Here is a 16,152-nt window from a genome sequence, read left to right as displayed (position 1 = left end):
GAAGCGTGGCCGGGGCGTTTGAAATGCAAGCGCTACTGTGAGCGAGCGCCAGGTTCACCGTGCGCGCTCCAAGGAAACGCGGCCAAGGCAGTGTTGTGAACAGCCGCCAAGCAAAACACACGCATGCCGTCCAGCGGAGCCAGCTCACTTCTGCAAACAGAGGAAAAATTGACTTTCTGATTTGGAGTGTTTCTGCAACTAAGAAGAACCACTCGAGTGATTGTTCTAAAAATATTCTGGAGGCAGCACGTTCTCGAAGGCCTCGGGATTCTGAGCGGTCCTTAATTGTACTTTTTATGTAATCTCTCTGGATCGTGGTTTTTAAAAAAAGGAATTTGCTTAAGCCCGTGCGGTCATCTTCCTGCCCCCCCCCAACCCAGCCGCTCATGTTCCCCCCCCCCGCCCCCCCCCCCCCCCCAAGTATTGCTGCAGCGTGAAAGAGTGCCATACACAGCAGAAATTGTATTTTTATCTCTTTGACTTCAGGAAGTATATTTGGGTTTTCATCTCCTGCAGCCGCTGTCGCAGGGCTCACATCTGAGCAGCCGAATCTAGGGCAGCCCCTCACGTCCCTGCTCTGGTGGCCGAACCCAGTTCTGGAGGGAGGCGTCCCCCAGGCGAAAGGGCTTCTCGAGGAGGGCTGGGGCGAGGGGGTGCCGGCACCTTTGACGCCCCTGCTCCCTCTGCCCGATCAGCCTGGCGTCCCCCTTCACGAGGCACAGAGCTCCCTGGGAGCCCCGGACCCGCCGTTCCCGGCGACTGTGGGATTCAGATGATTTCTGCAATAATGAAGCTGACTGGGTTGCCACCAGCTCCTTGACTGCCAAAAAAGTAAACGATGTCGGCCCCTCCTCCTTCTCTCTGATTCTCTGTTTTCTCTCCACCCTCTCTCCCCACCCCTCCTCGCTCTCTGCCTTTACCCCGTCTCCCCACTTCTCCCTGGCTGTCTGTTTTGCAAGTTCAGCCCACAGCGCCTACAAGGCTGGAGGATTTCTTGTCGTTGGGTGTTGAACAGCATCCCTGCCTTGACCCAGTGCCAGTGACACCCTCACCTCCCCCAGTCGTGGCAATCAGAAATGTCTCAAGACATCGCCAGTCCTCACTGGAGGGTTTTTTTTTTTTTTTTTTTTTTTTTTGTCCCAAACTCTCAAGCAGAAAAAGGCCTGGGGATTATTAGGACCTATTTTTAGGTTTACAAATAAGCAATAATAGGGTGGGAGCAAAGGCCTTGGAAATGGAGAATGAGTCCCCACTTGAATTTCACCCCCCAGAGTGAGTTTTTAAAAAAAGAAGTCGCCGGATGCTCCCGGTTTGAGGGATGGCCCCGGTGTGGCCGATGAGGGGCGGTGAGCTGTCCCTTCACAGCTTTGTTTGCAGGGGTTAGAATGACCAGAGTCTGTGCCTTCACGTAATCAAGCTGTTTCCTCTAAAACGTCTCCTGTGCTGAGCTTATCAGACAGCTTTGCTAGTGTTAGGTAACTGATCACCGTATTAGTGAAGCGACAATCGAGAGGAACTTGCCAGTGGTTTTGGCATCATATGCCAGGACTTGCTCTGTACAATTGCCCTCCCTCCCTTCTTCTTTCCTTCTCTGCCTCCTTTCCTCCCTCTCTCTCTTCACTTCCCCCCTTCCCTTAGAGATTTTTGCCCCCGTGGTAGGAATCAGACGTCGCCTGCTCACTGGCAAGCACCTCATTTTGACGACACAGGCCGTTCCCCGTTTGCAGGAATCCCGTTCTGTGGCCTTAAACGCTGACTCATTACTGGGGCAGCCAGGAGGGGTCAGGTGCCAGGTCATTTCGCCCATCGGCAGACTCATCTTCGAGGGACCTAGAAGTGGGTGGTCAGCGGGTCTCGTGCCGGCGGCCTTCCTTGGGGCGGTGCGTGGCCAAGGATGCGTGTGACCGCGAGAGAGCGATTTCCTGGGCTCAGCCAAAACCCATGCTTCCGCCGGCTTCTCTCCGCCAGCTGGCCACCGGAGCCAGCCTGGAGGTGCGAGAGCCATTTGGAATCACAGGACTCCACCTCCCCTGAGGCCTGGGCTTCTCGGCTTCGGGTTCTCCAGTGCAGACCGGACAGCACCACCCTGGGGGCCTCCTGGCCCCAGATTGTACAGTCGGTTTGGGCTGCTGGTCCCCTGCGCGCCCCCCTTGCTCCGCCCACCCCGTGTCACTAGCACGGCCCCCTGCCCCTTGGCATTGCTGCCGCTTTCATGTGCCCTTTTGGGGGGGGCAGCGCTACGAGAACCAGCTGGCACCTGCTGGGTGTGCCACCGGCAGGAGCCCCATCTCGCCCAGCCCCCGAGCCGTGGTTGGCTCTGGCCATTGGGCCTGCCCAGCCACCACGCCGAGGCAGCCGGTGTTTCCAGAGGGGCCATGCTGTAAGCGTGCCCGTCATTCTCTCCCCTTCGCAGGTGTGCGTGCGCGCGTGTGTGAGAACCCGTGTGTCTGGGAGGTGGAAGGGTTCGGTCTGTCTTTTCCATAACCTCCGAGGCACTTGCTACATCTCTGAACCCTCTGATTTTCTGGCGGCACCGGGCAGCTCGGCTGCGCGCGGAGCGCCCCGCACTGTGGACGCGGTGCGGCGCCTGGCGAGGATGACCATCTCCCCGGCTGCCGGCGGGGCTGGAGGAAGCTGGCACCGTGGCGGAGGCGAAGCTCTGCAGAAGTGCCGCGGGTTTTTCATATGGAAATGTGAAATAATGGGGTGATTAAATAGAGCTGTATATTAAAGTACATCTGACATTAGAATTACCATAATGTGCTGTAGCCTTAGGCTGAGTACTTTATTTGCCATCTGCGTCGGCCCAAAATCCCCCGGGGAAGCGCTAAAATATTCTGAATAAACTCAGCCCGAGTTCTTATTGAGAGTAAAATACCATTTGTGGCACGTCGTATTGATTCGTCTTAATTGTGGTGCAGAAAAGAACATTCACTCGCTGATGACTTTTGTGCTCGGTGACAAGCTGGCTGGAGTAACTCAAACACTGCAGTTGGTTAACCTGGACGGGGCCAGGCGGGCACCTCGGCCCCAGCCAGGGTGCGGCGGTGGCCCCCCCCCCCCCCCCCCAGGGGACGTGCCACAGCTGGGGCTCCCCGCCAGCCCCACCGCGCTGTTCTCCAGGGAGGGTGCCCGGGAGATGGGTGCCCCATTCGGGGGGCAGGGGAGGTTCCCGCGCGGCCTGCGGGCCCCTCGCTGTGCCTGGCCTTGCCCCTGCACCCGGGGGGAAGCGCTGACCGGCTGCGGAAGGACGACGTTGTGGCCCGTTGTCCTCAAGGGGCCATGGCTTCCGTCTCAGCCTGTGGTCGGAGAGGCGTACTGTGCATATTGAAGAAAGCAAAACTAAAAGAAGAGAAGGAGAAGGGGAGGAACCCACCCACCCAGGCAAACCCAAGCGTGGCTGGTTGCCGGTTAGTGGCGGTGGGACCGGGTAACCGTCCCTGCAGCCCTTCGGAAGGGGTGGGGGGAGGGAGGGCGGCACCGTAAAGACAGATGACTGGTCGGTGGGAAAACACTTGGTGATCCAGACAGCACTCCCCCATTCGCGCGGTCCAGTTTTTATCCTATAATTGCCTATCATTATACACAATTTAAATATTCAAACATTCTCCACAAACCTTGGGCTAGCGTGTTTTTATTACAAATTCAGAACAAGGGAATAACCTTTAACTTCAGAGACAAATGAGACAAATTTACAAGTGCATGTCTGCTGTTTTCTTGTGTTTTATCAATCCCCGTGGACCGGAACACTTTTGCTATAACGCCACTCTGAACAATATACATATATTACTACTTGTTTGTAGTGTGTCGGTAATGAGTCCCCTCTGCATTCGCTAACCTATATAACTCGGCGTCGAGGCTCTCCATAACGTCAATTATCTCCTCGGAGCTAAACGTACACTCCATTAAAACGAGATTTACTGCCCCTGCAATACTTCTTGGGGTGGAATGCGGAGATTTTTGTGGATTTAAGGAAAGGAAGGAAGCCTTATTCCTGCCTGGTGAAGGAAGTCATGAATAATGGAGAAGAGAGACTTCCTGTGTCAGCCAGAACGCGTGCGTGAGGCACCACGAGGTGTGCCCACGTCTGCTCACAACGGCTCTCAACACACACCCGCGGCGCGTGCCTTGATTTTTTTTTTTTTTTCTTACCTGTTCGTTTCTTAATTCACTCTTTATTTTTCCATTAAATGATAAGGAGGATTTGCACCATGCTTCTTCCTCTTCACATCCTCTGCTAAGTTCCTGTCCCCAGAGTGCTGGAATCCTTTCAGAAAACCTCATATTTGGGGGAGGGGGGGGGTTGGGGGGGGGCCAGACCACCAAAATACGTTTATCTGTCGGCCCACCACATCCCACTGTTGTAGGTCCTTTTCAGAGAAGTCTGCAGAAAGATTTCAAGGGAATCTGACGACGCGTTCGTCTATTTTGGGGAAGACATACTATTTCCAGCTGATTTGAGCGCCTTATGCAAAGGGGGGGGGAGTTCTATAAAGATGATCTTGAGGAATGTGCCGTAGTTTTTTGAGGGTGCTGTAAGTGAGCTGCCACGTCTCAGATCACTCTGTGTCTGACTAGCACACAGTGCTGTTCTCACCCTTCCCCGAGATGCCCCCGCGGTCAGCAGTATTGCTTTGTCTCGGGGCCTGGGTGGCTGTTTCCTGAGCCTGAAGTGCACACCTGGTCTGACCACAGAATCGAGCAGTTGAAATCGAGACCGGGGGGGGGCGGGGGGAATCTGGGGTGCGTGGTGTCAGCAGCTGTAGTTGAGTTCTGATACTTTGTTCCGCTGAGAACGTGGCCCGCCCTGTCCCTGAGGCTGGCTCACGGGTCCAGGGGGTTCAGATGGGAGTCTTGCCGGAATGAAAGAACTCCTGCTGGAGAGAGTGATTTAGAAGCCACCTTGTCGGGCCAGCGGTCCTCACAGATTGGATTTTAAACTTCCTCCTTGCATTTCCCAGGCCCCCCTGGCTTCCTTTCTTTACATCTTACGGTTTCATAGTCGGGGAAGGGGGGGATCTGGTCTCAGAAAGAGCCATCTAAGGGGTTCTCCTGTGTCCTTTGGCTGTACTGTCATTTTGCTGTATGGAACAGTTTCTGACTCGAGTAGGCCTTGAGTGTGGGTTTAGAAATCTTCATATTAAAAAAATATATATATCAAAGCTTTCGCCGTGATGGAATTTCTAGCAATGGAGTTTGTGCTGTAGCCAGCTCAGTTTCTTTGTGGGTTTTCAGAGCCTCCTCAGATTGATCCAAAACCACATTTTCAGTCCCGTATCCTTTTCCTCGCCTCTGTGAGTCTGGGGTCCCACGACCCTTTGTGCATGCCGTTTCCTCTGCCTGGCACCCCCTTTCTCTCCTTTCTCTGCAAGATAGACTCATTTTTCCTTCAGAATTCAGCTGTAGGACCTCCCCCTCTGAGAGGTTTTCCTGATCCCCCCACACTGCCAATCTCTCCCTCCTCTGGGTCCCGTGCCACATGTCACACCGTAGACCTCGTGGCCCGAAGCCTTACTAGAAACGTGTGGAATTATTAGCTCTTGAACTCAACTGTGGGCTCCATGCGGGCAGATGTGCATTTCTGTGTCCCTTCACTCAGCACGGGGCCTGGCATGCGGCAGATGGGTCCTGCATTTGTAGAGCAAAGGGAGGAGGGGGGAGGGGCATATGGCTAAATGATATTGAAGACCTCCTTTCATCCCCAGCCCCCTACCTGTGGCTTCCTGGAAGGGAGGGGTCACGGCCGGTCCCTCTGAATAGTGCCTGCCAGGTTGGCATCTGGTGCATGATGGCTGAATGGAGAATGAATGAATGAATGAATAAGAAGGGCATGTCTCTAGAGCATTTGGGGCACAGTTAGATTTCCTTGGGTTCACTAACTTCCCAGGTGTGCCTCTTTTGCTGGAAGCAAGATTCAGTAGTGTTTTTGTGCACGACCAGCTGTCTAGGGGAACGATAGAGGCTGTGGGGGAGGCTGGAGGCCCAGTCACCCAGCCCCGAGTTAACTCCAGGCATATGAAGCGCACAGCTTACCTGGGCCGCAAGGACGCTGGCAGGGTCGGCGGACTGTCCCCCAACACTGCGAGGCTGTGTGAAGTTTTCCCACCCGTGTAAGGTCTCCGTTCTCAGCCAGGGTACGTGTGCTGTCTTCTGCATGAAGCCCGCAGCTTGCTGGTGTTCACCAGCAGGTAGAGTGGTTTGCGTGCCTTCTCCGGGTCCCTCCCCGGGGCCGGTGATAGTGGCCTTTGTGGTTCCATGGACGGGGCAGCCAGGTGCGTGTCTGGACACAGCACAGGCCCTGGGCTCAGACCCTGTGTGAATCTGGGGTCTGTGAACCATAAGCCGTGTGAACTCACCTGTGATGAGACTTAGTTTCTTTTTTACACCAAGTCTGGATTAAAACCCACTTTCCAAAGTTGCCGTGAGCATCTGCCTAAGAGCACAAGTCCAACACTGGCACGTGCAGATCGCAGGCAAGTTGAACACTCCAAGGTCAAGGACAGATTATGATAGTACGAGTGATCAGTATCAGGTAGTATTCCCTGGATGCTGTGGGAACATACTGGCGGCGGGGGGGTGGGGTGGGGGTGTGCTGGCTCTCACAAGACGTTTTGCAGGTAGAGAAGCAAAAGCAAGTATTCTGGGCACAGGGAAGGGCGGGTGCAAGCTGGCGTGCAAACATGAGGACTAAATGGGGCCTTGCAGACGAGAGCCCCACAGCGCAGGCTCTGAACCCAAATGCAGCCGAGCCCAAATATTCTCCCCTCTTCTGGCACCACGGCTGCCTACGGAGCAGTGCTCGTACTTTTCATCAAATGACTGAGAGGGGGCATCAGGTGTTCCGTGAGCTCTGGCCGCCTGGGCAGAGTCCCTGGTGGATAAAGGGTGCCCGGCTCCTGTCTGTGCAGTGAATGAATGAAGAGCCCGCATGGCCTTTGCCCTCAGCAGGACACCCACTGCTGCCTACTGAATTCAGCCCCGTCTCACCGGGCTCCCCACTTACCGGGCTTCTGTGGCCCGGGATCCACAGATCCCAGACAGTGGCACGCTTTACGTGGTGATGAGGGTCGAGAGGATTCCGAGGCCTGGAGGGAGAGTGCAGGGATGGAGCGGCCGTGTCTGCCACAGGCACTGGCGGAGGGCGTGGGCTCCGCTAACCGAGCCAGCCGAGGCTGGCTGAGCACCCGGGAGATCGTACAGGATAGTGTATGGCTTTTGTCACCACCACCAGGACCAAGAAAGTGCATCTGTTCCCCCATCAGCGTGACTTCACAGAGTTACCGCAGTGCCAGCCCAAAGCAGCACATCTCCACTTTCGAGTTAGCACACGGGCTGGAATGAAAGGTCAGGTAACCAAGGCATAGCCTCCCCATTACCATGTCCAAGTGCCTGGGCCAGGGCCGGGGTCTGTACATTCTCTCCCTTGACCAGGCTTTTATCAGCACGTAGCTCAAGAGCACGCCGTGGGGCTGACCGCCTTCTTTCTTCCAGCCCTCCGTGTCCTCATCTGTGACACGGTGCCTGGGACACCATGTCCTTAGTTGGGGGTTGTTTGGAGCCTCGGCTGAGGTCCCGTTCTAGTCAGCTGCGGCAGGCTCGTGTAAGGATTTAATGGCGGTTAAGTTACTGCTGCCATTATGCCCGCGGCCGTACCTTCCTGCTCCAAGAGGCTGAGGTTTGACAGAGCACGTTCAGAACGAGCAGGGGTGGTTGTAGATTTTGTAGATGGCCATGCTCAGAAATAATACAGACCGGGGGCGCCTGGGTGGCGCAGTCGGTTAAGCGTCCGACTTCAGCCAGGTCACGATCTCGCGGTCCGTGAGTTCGAGCCCCGTGTCAGGCTCTGGGCTGATGGCTCAGAGCCTGGAGCCTGTTTCCGATTCTGTGTCTCCCTCTCTCTCTGCCCCTCCCCCGTTCATGCTCTGTCTCTCTCTGTCCCAAAAATAAAAAAAAAAAATTAAAAAAAAAAAAAAAAAAGAAATAATACAGACGGCAAAACCCACGAAAACCGCTGGGGTGGCCAGCTGGCATTTTCTCTCTGGGATCATGAAAGGGGAGACCGACCGTATTTAAACTAAGAAGGGGTCTGCACATTGGAGGGATAATAGTGGTGATAATTATTATCATTTTGGAACTGTGGGGACGGTATTGTTAGCAGTCACAGACACTGGAGGAGGACTGGGTGATTGGCTGGTGACCCAAGTGCACCCTGATGTCCAGAGACGGGAAGGGCCTGCTGTAGGAAGACCCTGAGATCCAGCATCCTGCCCCTGCATCTGGGTCCTGGGTCCTGTTGCCCTCCCCCCACCCCCGCCTCCCGCCATGGGCTTATTTGCTTTGTGAAACGTCTCCCTCCAGGGGCAAGGCCTGCGGTGGCCCCGAGTGGGTTCCATAAGATGATCGGTACCCTTCCCTGAAGGGACACGCAGCGTGGCAGGTGAACCTCTTTTTTGGGCATTTTCATTGCAAAACAGGCCCTGATAAGCGTACAAAGAACCATCCATCCCTCGGTGGTACCGCGTGCTGGAGAGACGGCCGGGACCGAGCCTGGGGTCCGAAACCCTGAGGACGGGCACGGCCCTCTCCCTGCTGGCTGTGGGACTCTCCCTGTTTCTCGGAGCTTCCGTTTGCTCACGTGCCGGCAGGATGCAGCCCTCGCCTGGCCTTCCTCGGAGGCCATGTGACTAACGATGAAATGCGCTAATGCACGCAAAAATGCCAAACCAGCTGTAAAGCACTTTGCAAACTGTGGAGGGCTGTGTGAAGCCAAGACCCAGGTCTGACCTCTGCGGCCGGGTGCCCGGATTCTAATTTTGCTGCCGGCTTTGGAGAACATGGCCCTGCTCGAGCTGGGAGTTCAGGTACCCTTGCTGTCCCCCTCTGAGCAGCAGTGACCCACTGCGGCTTCCACAGGTCCAGGTGGTATCAGCTGGCCTTTAGAGGGACCTGTTAAACTAGCACGCTCAGTTATGGCCTTTTCGTTGAATAATCAATTAAAGATGTGGTTTTTAAAAAAAAAAAATTTTTTATGTTTTTTTTTTTTTTTTTGGGAGACAGAGTGAGACAAAGTGAGAGTGGGGGGAGGGACAGAGAGAGAGGGAGACAGCAGAATCCGAAGCAAGCTCCAGGCTCCGACCTGTCAGCACAGAGCCCGACCTGGGGCTCACACCCACAGGCTGTGAGATCATGACCTGAGCAGAAGTCAGACGCTCAACCGACTGAGCCACCCTGGCGCTTTTTTTATTGAACATCCCCGATACCTTTATTGGTGTTATTAGAGTAACCGGCATACCAAGGAGGAACAATTATTTAAATGCTCATTAAAAACGAAACAAAACAAAACAAAACAAAACCCCTCCTGGCAGAGGGAGACTCTCATTTCATCTGCAAGAGTCCAGTTGCCTGTCGGTTCCCAAGAGGCACAATGAAAAATGATATTTCCTCGACGTTTGCAAGTTCTCGCTTCCCCGGAACCTCTAATGCATTAGGCAGGCCGCGTTACAATTCCTCCCAGGTTTCATTACTGCCAGACTTACACAGAAAGGCATCGTTGAAACGTGGATGCACCTGCCAGGTATGAGGATGAACCCTAAACACCAAAACCTACAAACTCCTGCACAGTGGTGCACGATTTACGGTGTGTGTCCACATACAGGGTCCCATTGGATACCTCCAGCCCTCTTTGGAGGCAGGCGTATTATTCCCATTCTACTGATGAGGAAACCGAGGCTCAAGGAGGTTGTGATTTGATCGACTTCACTGAGCTGGAAATGTCAAGGCAGAGGTGTGAACCCGTGCCGCCGTCCAGGCTCGTGGGAAGGGAGGGTCTCGAACTTGAGAAAAACATAAGGACTGCCTTTAGAGCCGTTAAAGCGAAGAAGCTCCAGTCTGGGTTTCTGCCAACTGAGGAGTAAAAATGTCTGAGGAAGGAAGCAAGCAAGCAAGGACAGACACGGGCCCTGGCTTCTGAGTTGCCAAGCCTGATTTAGTGATGCAAGTACAGCTGACATTTCTAGGTCTCTAGGCCGGGTCTGACGTCAGTTCAGAATAATCTAGGCATCCACCTGTCACTCGGAACCTCAGCGGCCCCAGCAGCAGCGTGGTGGGAAGTGGATCCTGTCTGGGCTGCTGGCAAAGTCATCACCTCACGGAGCCTCCGGCTCACCTCTGGGCAGGTGGCCCTGAGCTTGAGGAGGGAGGGGATCATCACCTCTGGTCCCGGGGAGGGGAGGGGAGGGGAGGGGGCCGACCCTCTGGACAAGGGTCTTCCCTTGCGTCTAAAAAATGAGCTGTCCGTGACTGGTAGGCCGCGAGTGTGAAATATTTAGCGAGTTTTCGAATAGAAAAATGTTCCGAGTGGCTCTTCAAAGACTTCTGACACTGTTCACTTGTGAAAAGTGAGCAGCCCCTAGTGCTCAAGGCTACTTCGAGGCAAGAGAGAACCGTGAACTGGTAATGTGGAAAGGAACGTTTTATTAAAAAAGAAAAAAAAGGTTGGGGAGAGTGGAAAGGGACTCGTCTAGGGAGGGCCTCTGAGGGCTGTGAGATTTTTAGAAAAGTCAGAAGCTGTCAGATCCCGGGAAGGCCGTCCCTGGCAGTCTTGCCTCCGCGAGAAGGAAAGTCTGGGAACCGAACCACAGCGGTTCATTCAGGGGTGCGGGAAAAGAAAGGGCTTCCTCCGGCGTGAGGAGTGGCCCTGAGATCCGATGTGACAGACGCCTAGCTCTTCCCCACCTGACGGTGGTTTACGGACAGGTGACCCCCTCTTTCAGCCGCTCCAGAATTTTAGCGGGCATCTGTTTTTTTTTTTTTCCCTTTTCTTTCCTTTTCAGAAGTGGAAACATCTGAGCTCTTTAGAACATGTAGCTACATGCTTCCCAGCAGCTGCCATTTTGAGTTACAAAAATGTTTTCATCGGCCATTTCGGCTGAAGAGCAGTCTTTATTCCTGGCCTGCCAGGGAGTTCTGCGTTTTCTTCTGACATCCCCATCCCGCACCGGCGGTGGAACTTTTAGAAAACGTGTGGCCATCAGAACAAGAAACAGGAAGTGCTCTGGAGTTGAAGCCCAAGGAACGAAGATGATGAACAAAGAGATGGGGGGGGGGGGAGGCGGAAGGAGGTGGCCCCACTTAAAAACATGAAGAACAGCTGTGTGCCATAAATCGATTAATTAGAGTTTCCGAAGCCAAGGTGAAGGGTACAGAAACGCTCTTTAATTTGAAGATCTATGACCTTGTGGGATGTGGCACTTCATTTGCGTTATTAGCTCCCGTGTCAGAAAGGGACATTTTATTTATCTTCTTGTTATTTATTACGTATTTATTCTGCCTTGCTCTAGAAAAGGATTTGAGCGGGACTCTAAATATTATGGCTTCTGGCCAGCTCCCTTGTGAGGCAGTGTGAGGCGAAGGGTTCTGTTCTCCCAAGTACATTAACTAATAAGCTAGGACGGGAGATGGCGTCTTCTTTGCCAGCTGAGGGACGTGTGCCGGAAGGGAAGGCCCAGGGCCGGTCCTGCTGAACGGCATCCTGGGAGAAACATGGCGGCCCAGGGCCTTGGGAGGCCCCCCTGCCATTTTCCAGGTGGGCAAAAGTCTCCTCAGGGACTCCCAACACGGGGAACTGAATTACCCAGACGTACTGGGCACACCGGAGGGAGAGAATTGCCTCAGCAGATGTACTTGAGCTGGTTTTAAAAGCGAAGTGAAGTTGAAGCTCAGAATTCTTTTTTTTCTTCTCCGTCCTTCCCCCTGCCCGCTGGTGTCCTTGCCGCCACACATGTGTGTACAGACTAGGAGACGAGAGTGGACTGATGATTCTTGGAGGACACCAAACCTGGAACGCACGTCTTGGTTGCCGGTGGGGGGTGCTCTGGCCTAGTTGGTTGTGTGGTCTGGGAGGATCTCCGCCCGGCGCCGTGGGGTGTGCGCACGCTGCCCCCCTGAAGCTGTCCGGCCTACCCTGCGTAGGGCTCAGGCCGTTGGGTCTTCGAGTCGCTTGGTTTTTACAGCTAAGCATGAAGTCCTCCGGAAACATAATTCGAACGAGTCAAAATAAAAAATAAATCTCTGCATGGGATTTCAGAAGTCCTCAAGTCTTTGGGGGAAAGGTCGAGATGGAGGGGTCTTCTCCACTCTGCACTGCGCTGTGTTCTCACGTCACCTTCCTGACTTGGGGCGTGGACATTCGTCTGCACCTTTGGCGTCTCCGGGGAGTCTGCGGCTACCATGCCTTCTCAGCGTTAAGACCTTCCAGCTACAGGAAAGCTCTTAAAAGGGGTTTTTCAAGATCGCGGCTGTGATGTCTTGTTCTCTTTTCCCTCCCGGCCAGCGAGCGAATCTCGGGGTAGAAAGCAGGGCCCGCCTGCACCTGCGCCTTTATGGGAAGCCCGAGCAGAGGTTCAGACGGAAAAGGCAGCGAGTTTGACCCGCAGGGTGAGGAGGGCGGCCACGAGACAGGTTCTGGCTGAAACATTCAGCCTCCATTTTGTGACGGCCCCGATGATGGACAAAGACAGTAACGTTTTCGGCTCAGTGCCCACAAGTGTCCGCTACGATTTGCTTCCGACGCCACGGGAGCCAGTATGTAACAAATCCACACTTGCCACCATTCATCCTGATCACCCCGTCAGATTTGACATTCCCCCGTGCGGTTAGCATTCTGGCAAAGGACTTCATGGAGGCCAGTGGCCCCCTATCCAGCGCCCTCCCAGCGGCCGGTGGAGGCCGGCTTCCGTGGTTAGGGCCATGGGAGGAATGGGGCGGGGGCCTCCGTGTGTGAGGCCATAGGAGGAAGGGGGGGGGGGCAGCCGCCACACAGCAGCAATCTTCTTATGCTGAATTCCTTCTGTTCCTTCGTATCCACGTTTAAATTTGACGGTGCTTTCTGCATGTAGTGTGGTGTGTGAAACCCTAGAAGGTCCTATAGCAAAAATCCCAAACGATGCAGAGGGATCAGCCATGTCACTTCAAAACAACGTCTGCCAGGCAGTTGAGTGACTTGTGTGTTTTAGAACCTCCTTGGATCAAGTGTTGACTAACCAGTGGTTCTAAAGGGGGGGGGGGCATTGAGCTGCGGTTTTGGCCCCCACCAGGGGACACTTGGTAACGCCTAGAGAGTTCTGTGATCCTCATAACCGAGGAAGGGAGTGTGACTGGCTTGTAGGGGGTGGGGGCCAGGGATGCTGCTGAACATTCTACAAGGCACAGGACCCCCTCCCCCCAACACAGTTATCGAGATCCAAATGTCACCAGTGGCCTTGGTGGATAAAACCCTGGTCCCTCACGGTTGTGGTGTCCCTGCTGTTTTATCGTTGACATCAGTCATTCTCACCAACGCGGCCTCATTTGGCTTCTGAGGCAATGGGGATAAGAGCGCCTCTTCTTTAGGGGAAGCAAGCAGAAGCCTAGGAATTTGGGGCTGCTCGCTGAGGTCGTGTGGCCGATCTGGGTTCCGCGGGGGCAACCTGCCCACAGAGCCAGCTTGCCTCAGCCTTCCAGCCCCGTGGAGTCTTGGCCGGAGCGTCGAACACGTCGCCGGCCTCGGCCTGCTCCGAAGGGGCCCCGAGGCCGCCCTCCAGAGCCCCGCGGATCCGGGACTCGCTTCGCGCCCCTCCCCCCACCCCCCCACCGCCCCCCTGCATCCCCACCGCGCGCCTTCAGGTCCGTGGCCCCGCGGTGCGCGCGCCCGTCCGCTTCTCACGCTCTCTCTGCCTTTCTGTCCGTGTGTCTCCCCAGGTAAAGATGAGCCTTCCAGCTACATTTGCACAACATGCAAGCAGCCCTTCAACAGCGCGTGGTTCCTGCTGCAGCACGCGCAGAACACGCACGGCTTCCGCATCTACCTGGAGCCCGGGCCGGCCAGCAGCTCGCTCACGCCGCGGCTCACCATCCCGCCGCCGCTCGGGCCCGAGGCCGTGGCCCAGTCCCCGCTCATGAATTTCCTGGGCGACAGCAACCCCTTCAACCTGCTGCGCATGACGGGCCCCATCCTGCGGGAGCACCCGGGCTTCGGCGAGGGCCGCCTGCCCGGCACGCCGCCGCTCTTCAGCCCGCCGCCGCGCCACCACCTGGACCCGCACCGCCTCAGTGCCGAGGAGATGGGGCTCGTCGCCCAGCACCCCAGTGCCTTTGACCGAGTCATGCGCCTCAACCCCATGGCCATCGACTCGCCCGCCATGGACTTCTCGCGGCGGCTCCGCGAGCTGGCGGGCAACAGCTCCACGCCGCCGCCCGTGTCGCCGGGCCGCGGCAACCCTATGCACCGGCTCCTGAACCCCTTCCAGCCCAGCCCCAAGTCCCCGTTCCTGAGCACGCCGCCGCTGCCGCCCATGCCGCCCGGGGGCACGCCGCCGCCGCAGCCGCCGGCCAAGAGCAAGTCGTGCGAGTTCTGCGGCAAGACGTTCAAGTTCCAGAGCAATCTCATCGTGCACCGGCGCAGCCACACGGGCGAGAAGCCCTACAAGTGCCAGCTGTGCGACCACGCGTGCTCGCAGGCGAGCAAGCTCAAGCGCCACATGAAGACGCACATGCACAAGGCCGGCTCGCTGGCCGGCCGCTCCGACGACGGCCTCTCGGCCGCCAGCTCCCCGGAGCCCGGCACCAGCGAGCTGGCCGGCGAGGGCCTCAAGGCGGCCGACGGCGACTTCCGCCACCACGAGAGCGACCCGTCGCTGGGCCACGAGCCCGAGGAGGAGGACGAGGAGGAGGAGGAGGAGGAGGAGGAGCTGCTGCTGGAGAACGAGAGCCGGCCGGAGTCGAGCTTCAGCATGGACTCGGAGCTGAGCCGCAACCGCGAGAACGGCGGCGGCGGGGTGGCCGGGGTGGCGGGCGCGGGCGGCGTGGGCGGCGCGGCCAAGGCGCTGGCCGACGAGAAGGCGCTGGTGCTGGGCAAGGTCATGGAGAACGTGGGGCTGGGCGCGCTGCCGCAGTACGGCGAGCTGCTGGCCGACAAGCCCAAGCGCGGCGCCTTCCTGAAGCGCGCGCCGGGCGGCGGCGGCGGCGGCGGCGACGCGGGCGACGACGACGACGCGGGCGGCTGCGGCGACGCGGGCCCGGGCGGCGCGGTCAACGGGCGCGGCGGCGGCTTCGCGCCGGGCGCCGAGCCCTTCCCGGGCCTGTTCCCGCGCAAGCCGGCGCCGCTGCCCAGCCCCGGGCTCAACAGCGCCGCCAAGCGCATCAAGGTGGAGAAGGACCTGGAGCTGCCGCCCGCCACGCTCATCCCGTCCGAGAACGTGTACTCGCAGTGGCTCGTGGGCTACGCGGCGTCGCGGCACTTCATGAAGGACCCCTTCCTGGGCTTCACGGACGCGCGCCAGTCGCCCTTCGCCACGTCGTCCGAGCACTCGTCCGAGAACGGCAGCCTGCGCTTCTCCACGCCGCCCGGGGACCTGCTGGACGGCGGGCTGTCGGGCCGCAGCGGCACGGCCAGCGGAGGCAGCACGCCGCACCTGGGCGGCCCGGGCCCCGGGCGGCCGAGCTCCAAGGAGGGCCGCCGCAGCGACACGTGCGAGTACTGCGGCAAGGTGTTCAAGAACTGCAGCAACCTGACGGTGCACCGGCGGAGCCACACCGGCGAGCGGCCTTACAAGTGCGAGCTGTGCAACTACGCGTGCGCGCAGAGCAGCAAGCTCACGCGCCACATGAAGACGCACGGGCAGATCGGCAAGGAGGTGTACCGCTGCGACATCTGCCAGATGCCCTTCAGCGTCTACAGCACCCTGGAGAAACACATGAAAAAGTGGCACGGGGAGCACTTGCTGACTAACGACGTCAAAATCGAGCAGGCCGAGAGGAGCTAAGCGCGCGGGGCCCCGGCGCCCCGCACCTGTACAGTGGAACCGTTGCCAACCGCGAGAATGCTGACCTTGACACTTGCCTCCGCGTCTGCGCCACTTCGGCACCCCCCCTCCTCCCCCCCCCCCCCCGCCCCGGGCCCCCACCCCCCACCCCCGCGCGTCCCCGGGGGCCCCGGGGGAGGCGGCGCTCCAACCTAACCTGTGTCTACGAAGTCCTACGGAAACCCGAGGGTTGATGGAGGCAGTAAAAATTGTGGAGCCTTTTAACTGTGCAATAATTTCTGTATTTATTGGGTTTTGTAATTTTTTTGGCATGTGCAGGTACTTTTTATTATTATTCTTTGTGTTTAAATTC

General features: G+C 57.0%; 1 protein-coding gene across 4 annotated transcripts in view; it reads left to right on the top strand.

Annotated features, from left to right (window-relative positions):
* BCL11B (BAF chromatin remodeling complex subunit BCL11B) overlaps positions 1-15,915 on the top strand; it is a 92,423-nt gene extending 76,508 nt beyond the window's left edge. For all 4 annotated transcript variants that reach the window (XM_042990503.1, XM_042990501.1, XM_042990502.1 and 1 more), the window contains one exon: positions 13,738-15,915. In XM_042990503.1, the coding sequence (XP_042846437.1) occupies positions 13,738-15,800 (2,063 nt within the window). In that variant the 3' untranslated portion in view covers positions 15,801-15,915. The remainder of the gene's footprint in view (positions 1-13,737) is intronic.
* Positions 15,916-16,152: the final 237 nt, after the last annotated feature.

This window comes from Panthera tigris, chromosome B3 (genome assembly GCF_018350195.1).
Source record: "Panthera tigris isolate Pti1 chromosome B3, P.tigris_Pti1_mat1.1, whole genome shotgun sequence".
Classification (NCBI taxonomy): domain Eukaryota; kingdom Metazoa; phylum Chordata; class Mammalia; order Carnivora; family Felidae; genus Panthera; species Panthera tigris.
The sequence above is the reverse complement of the archived record's forward strand: the minus strand, read 5'-3'. Positions and strand labels throughout refer to the sequence as shown.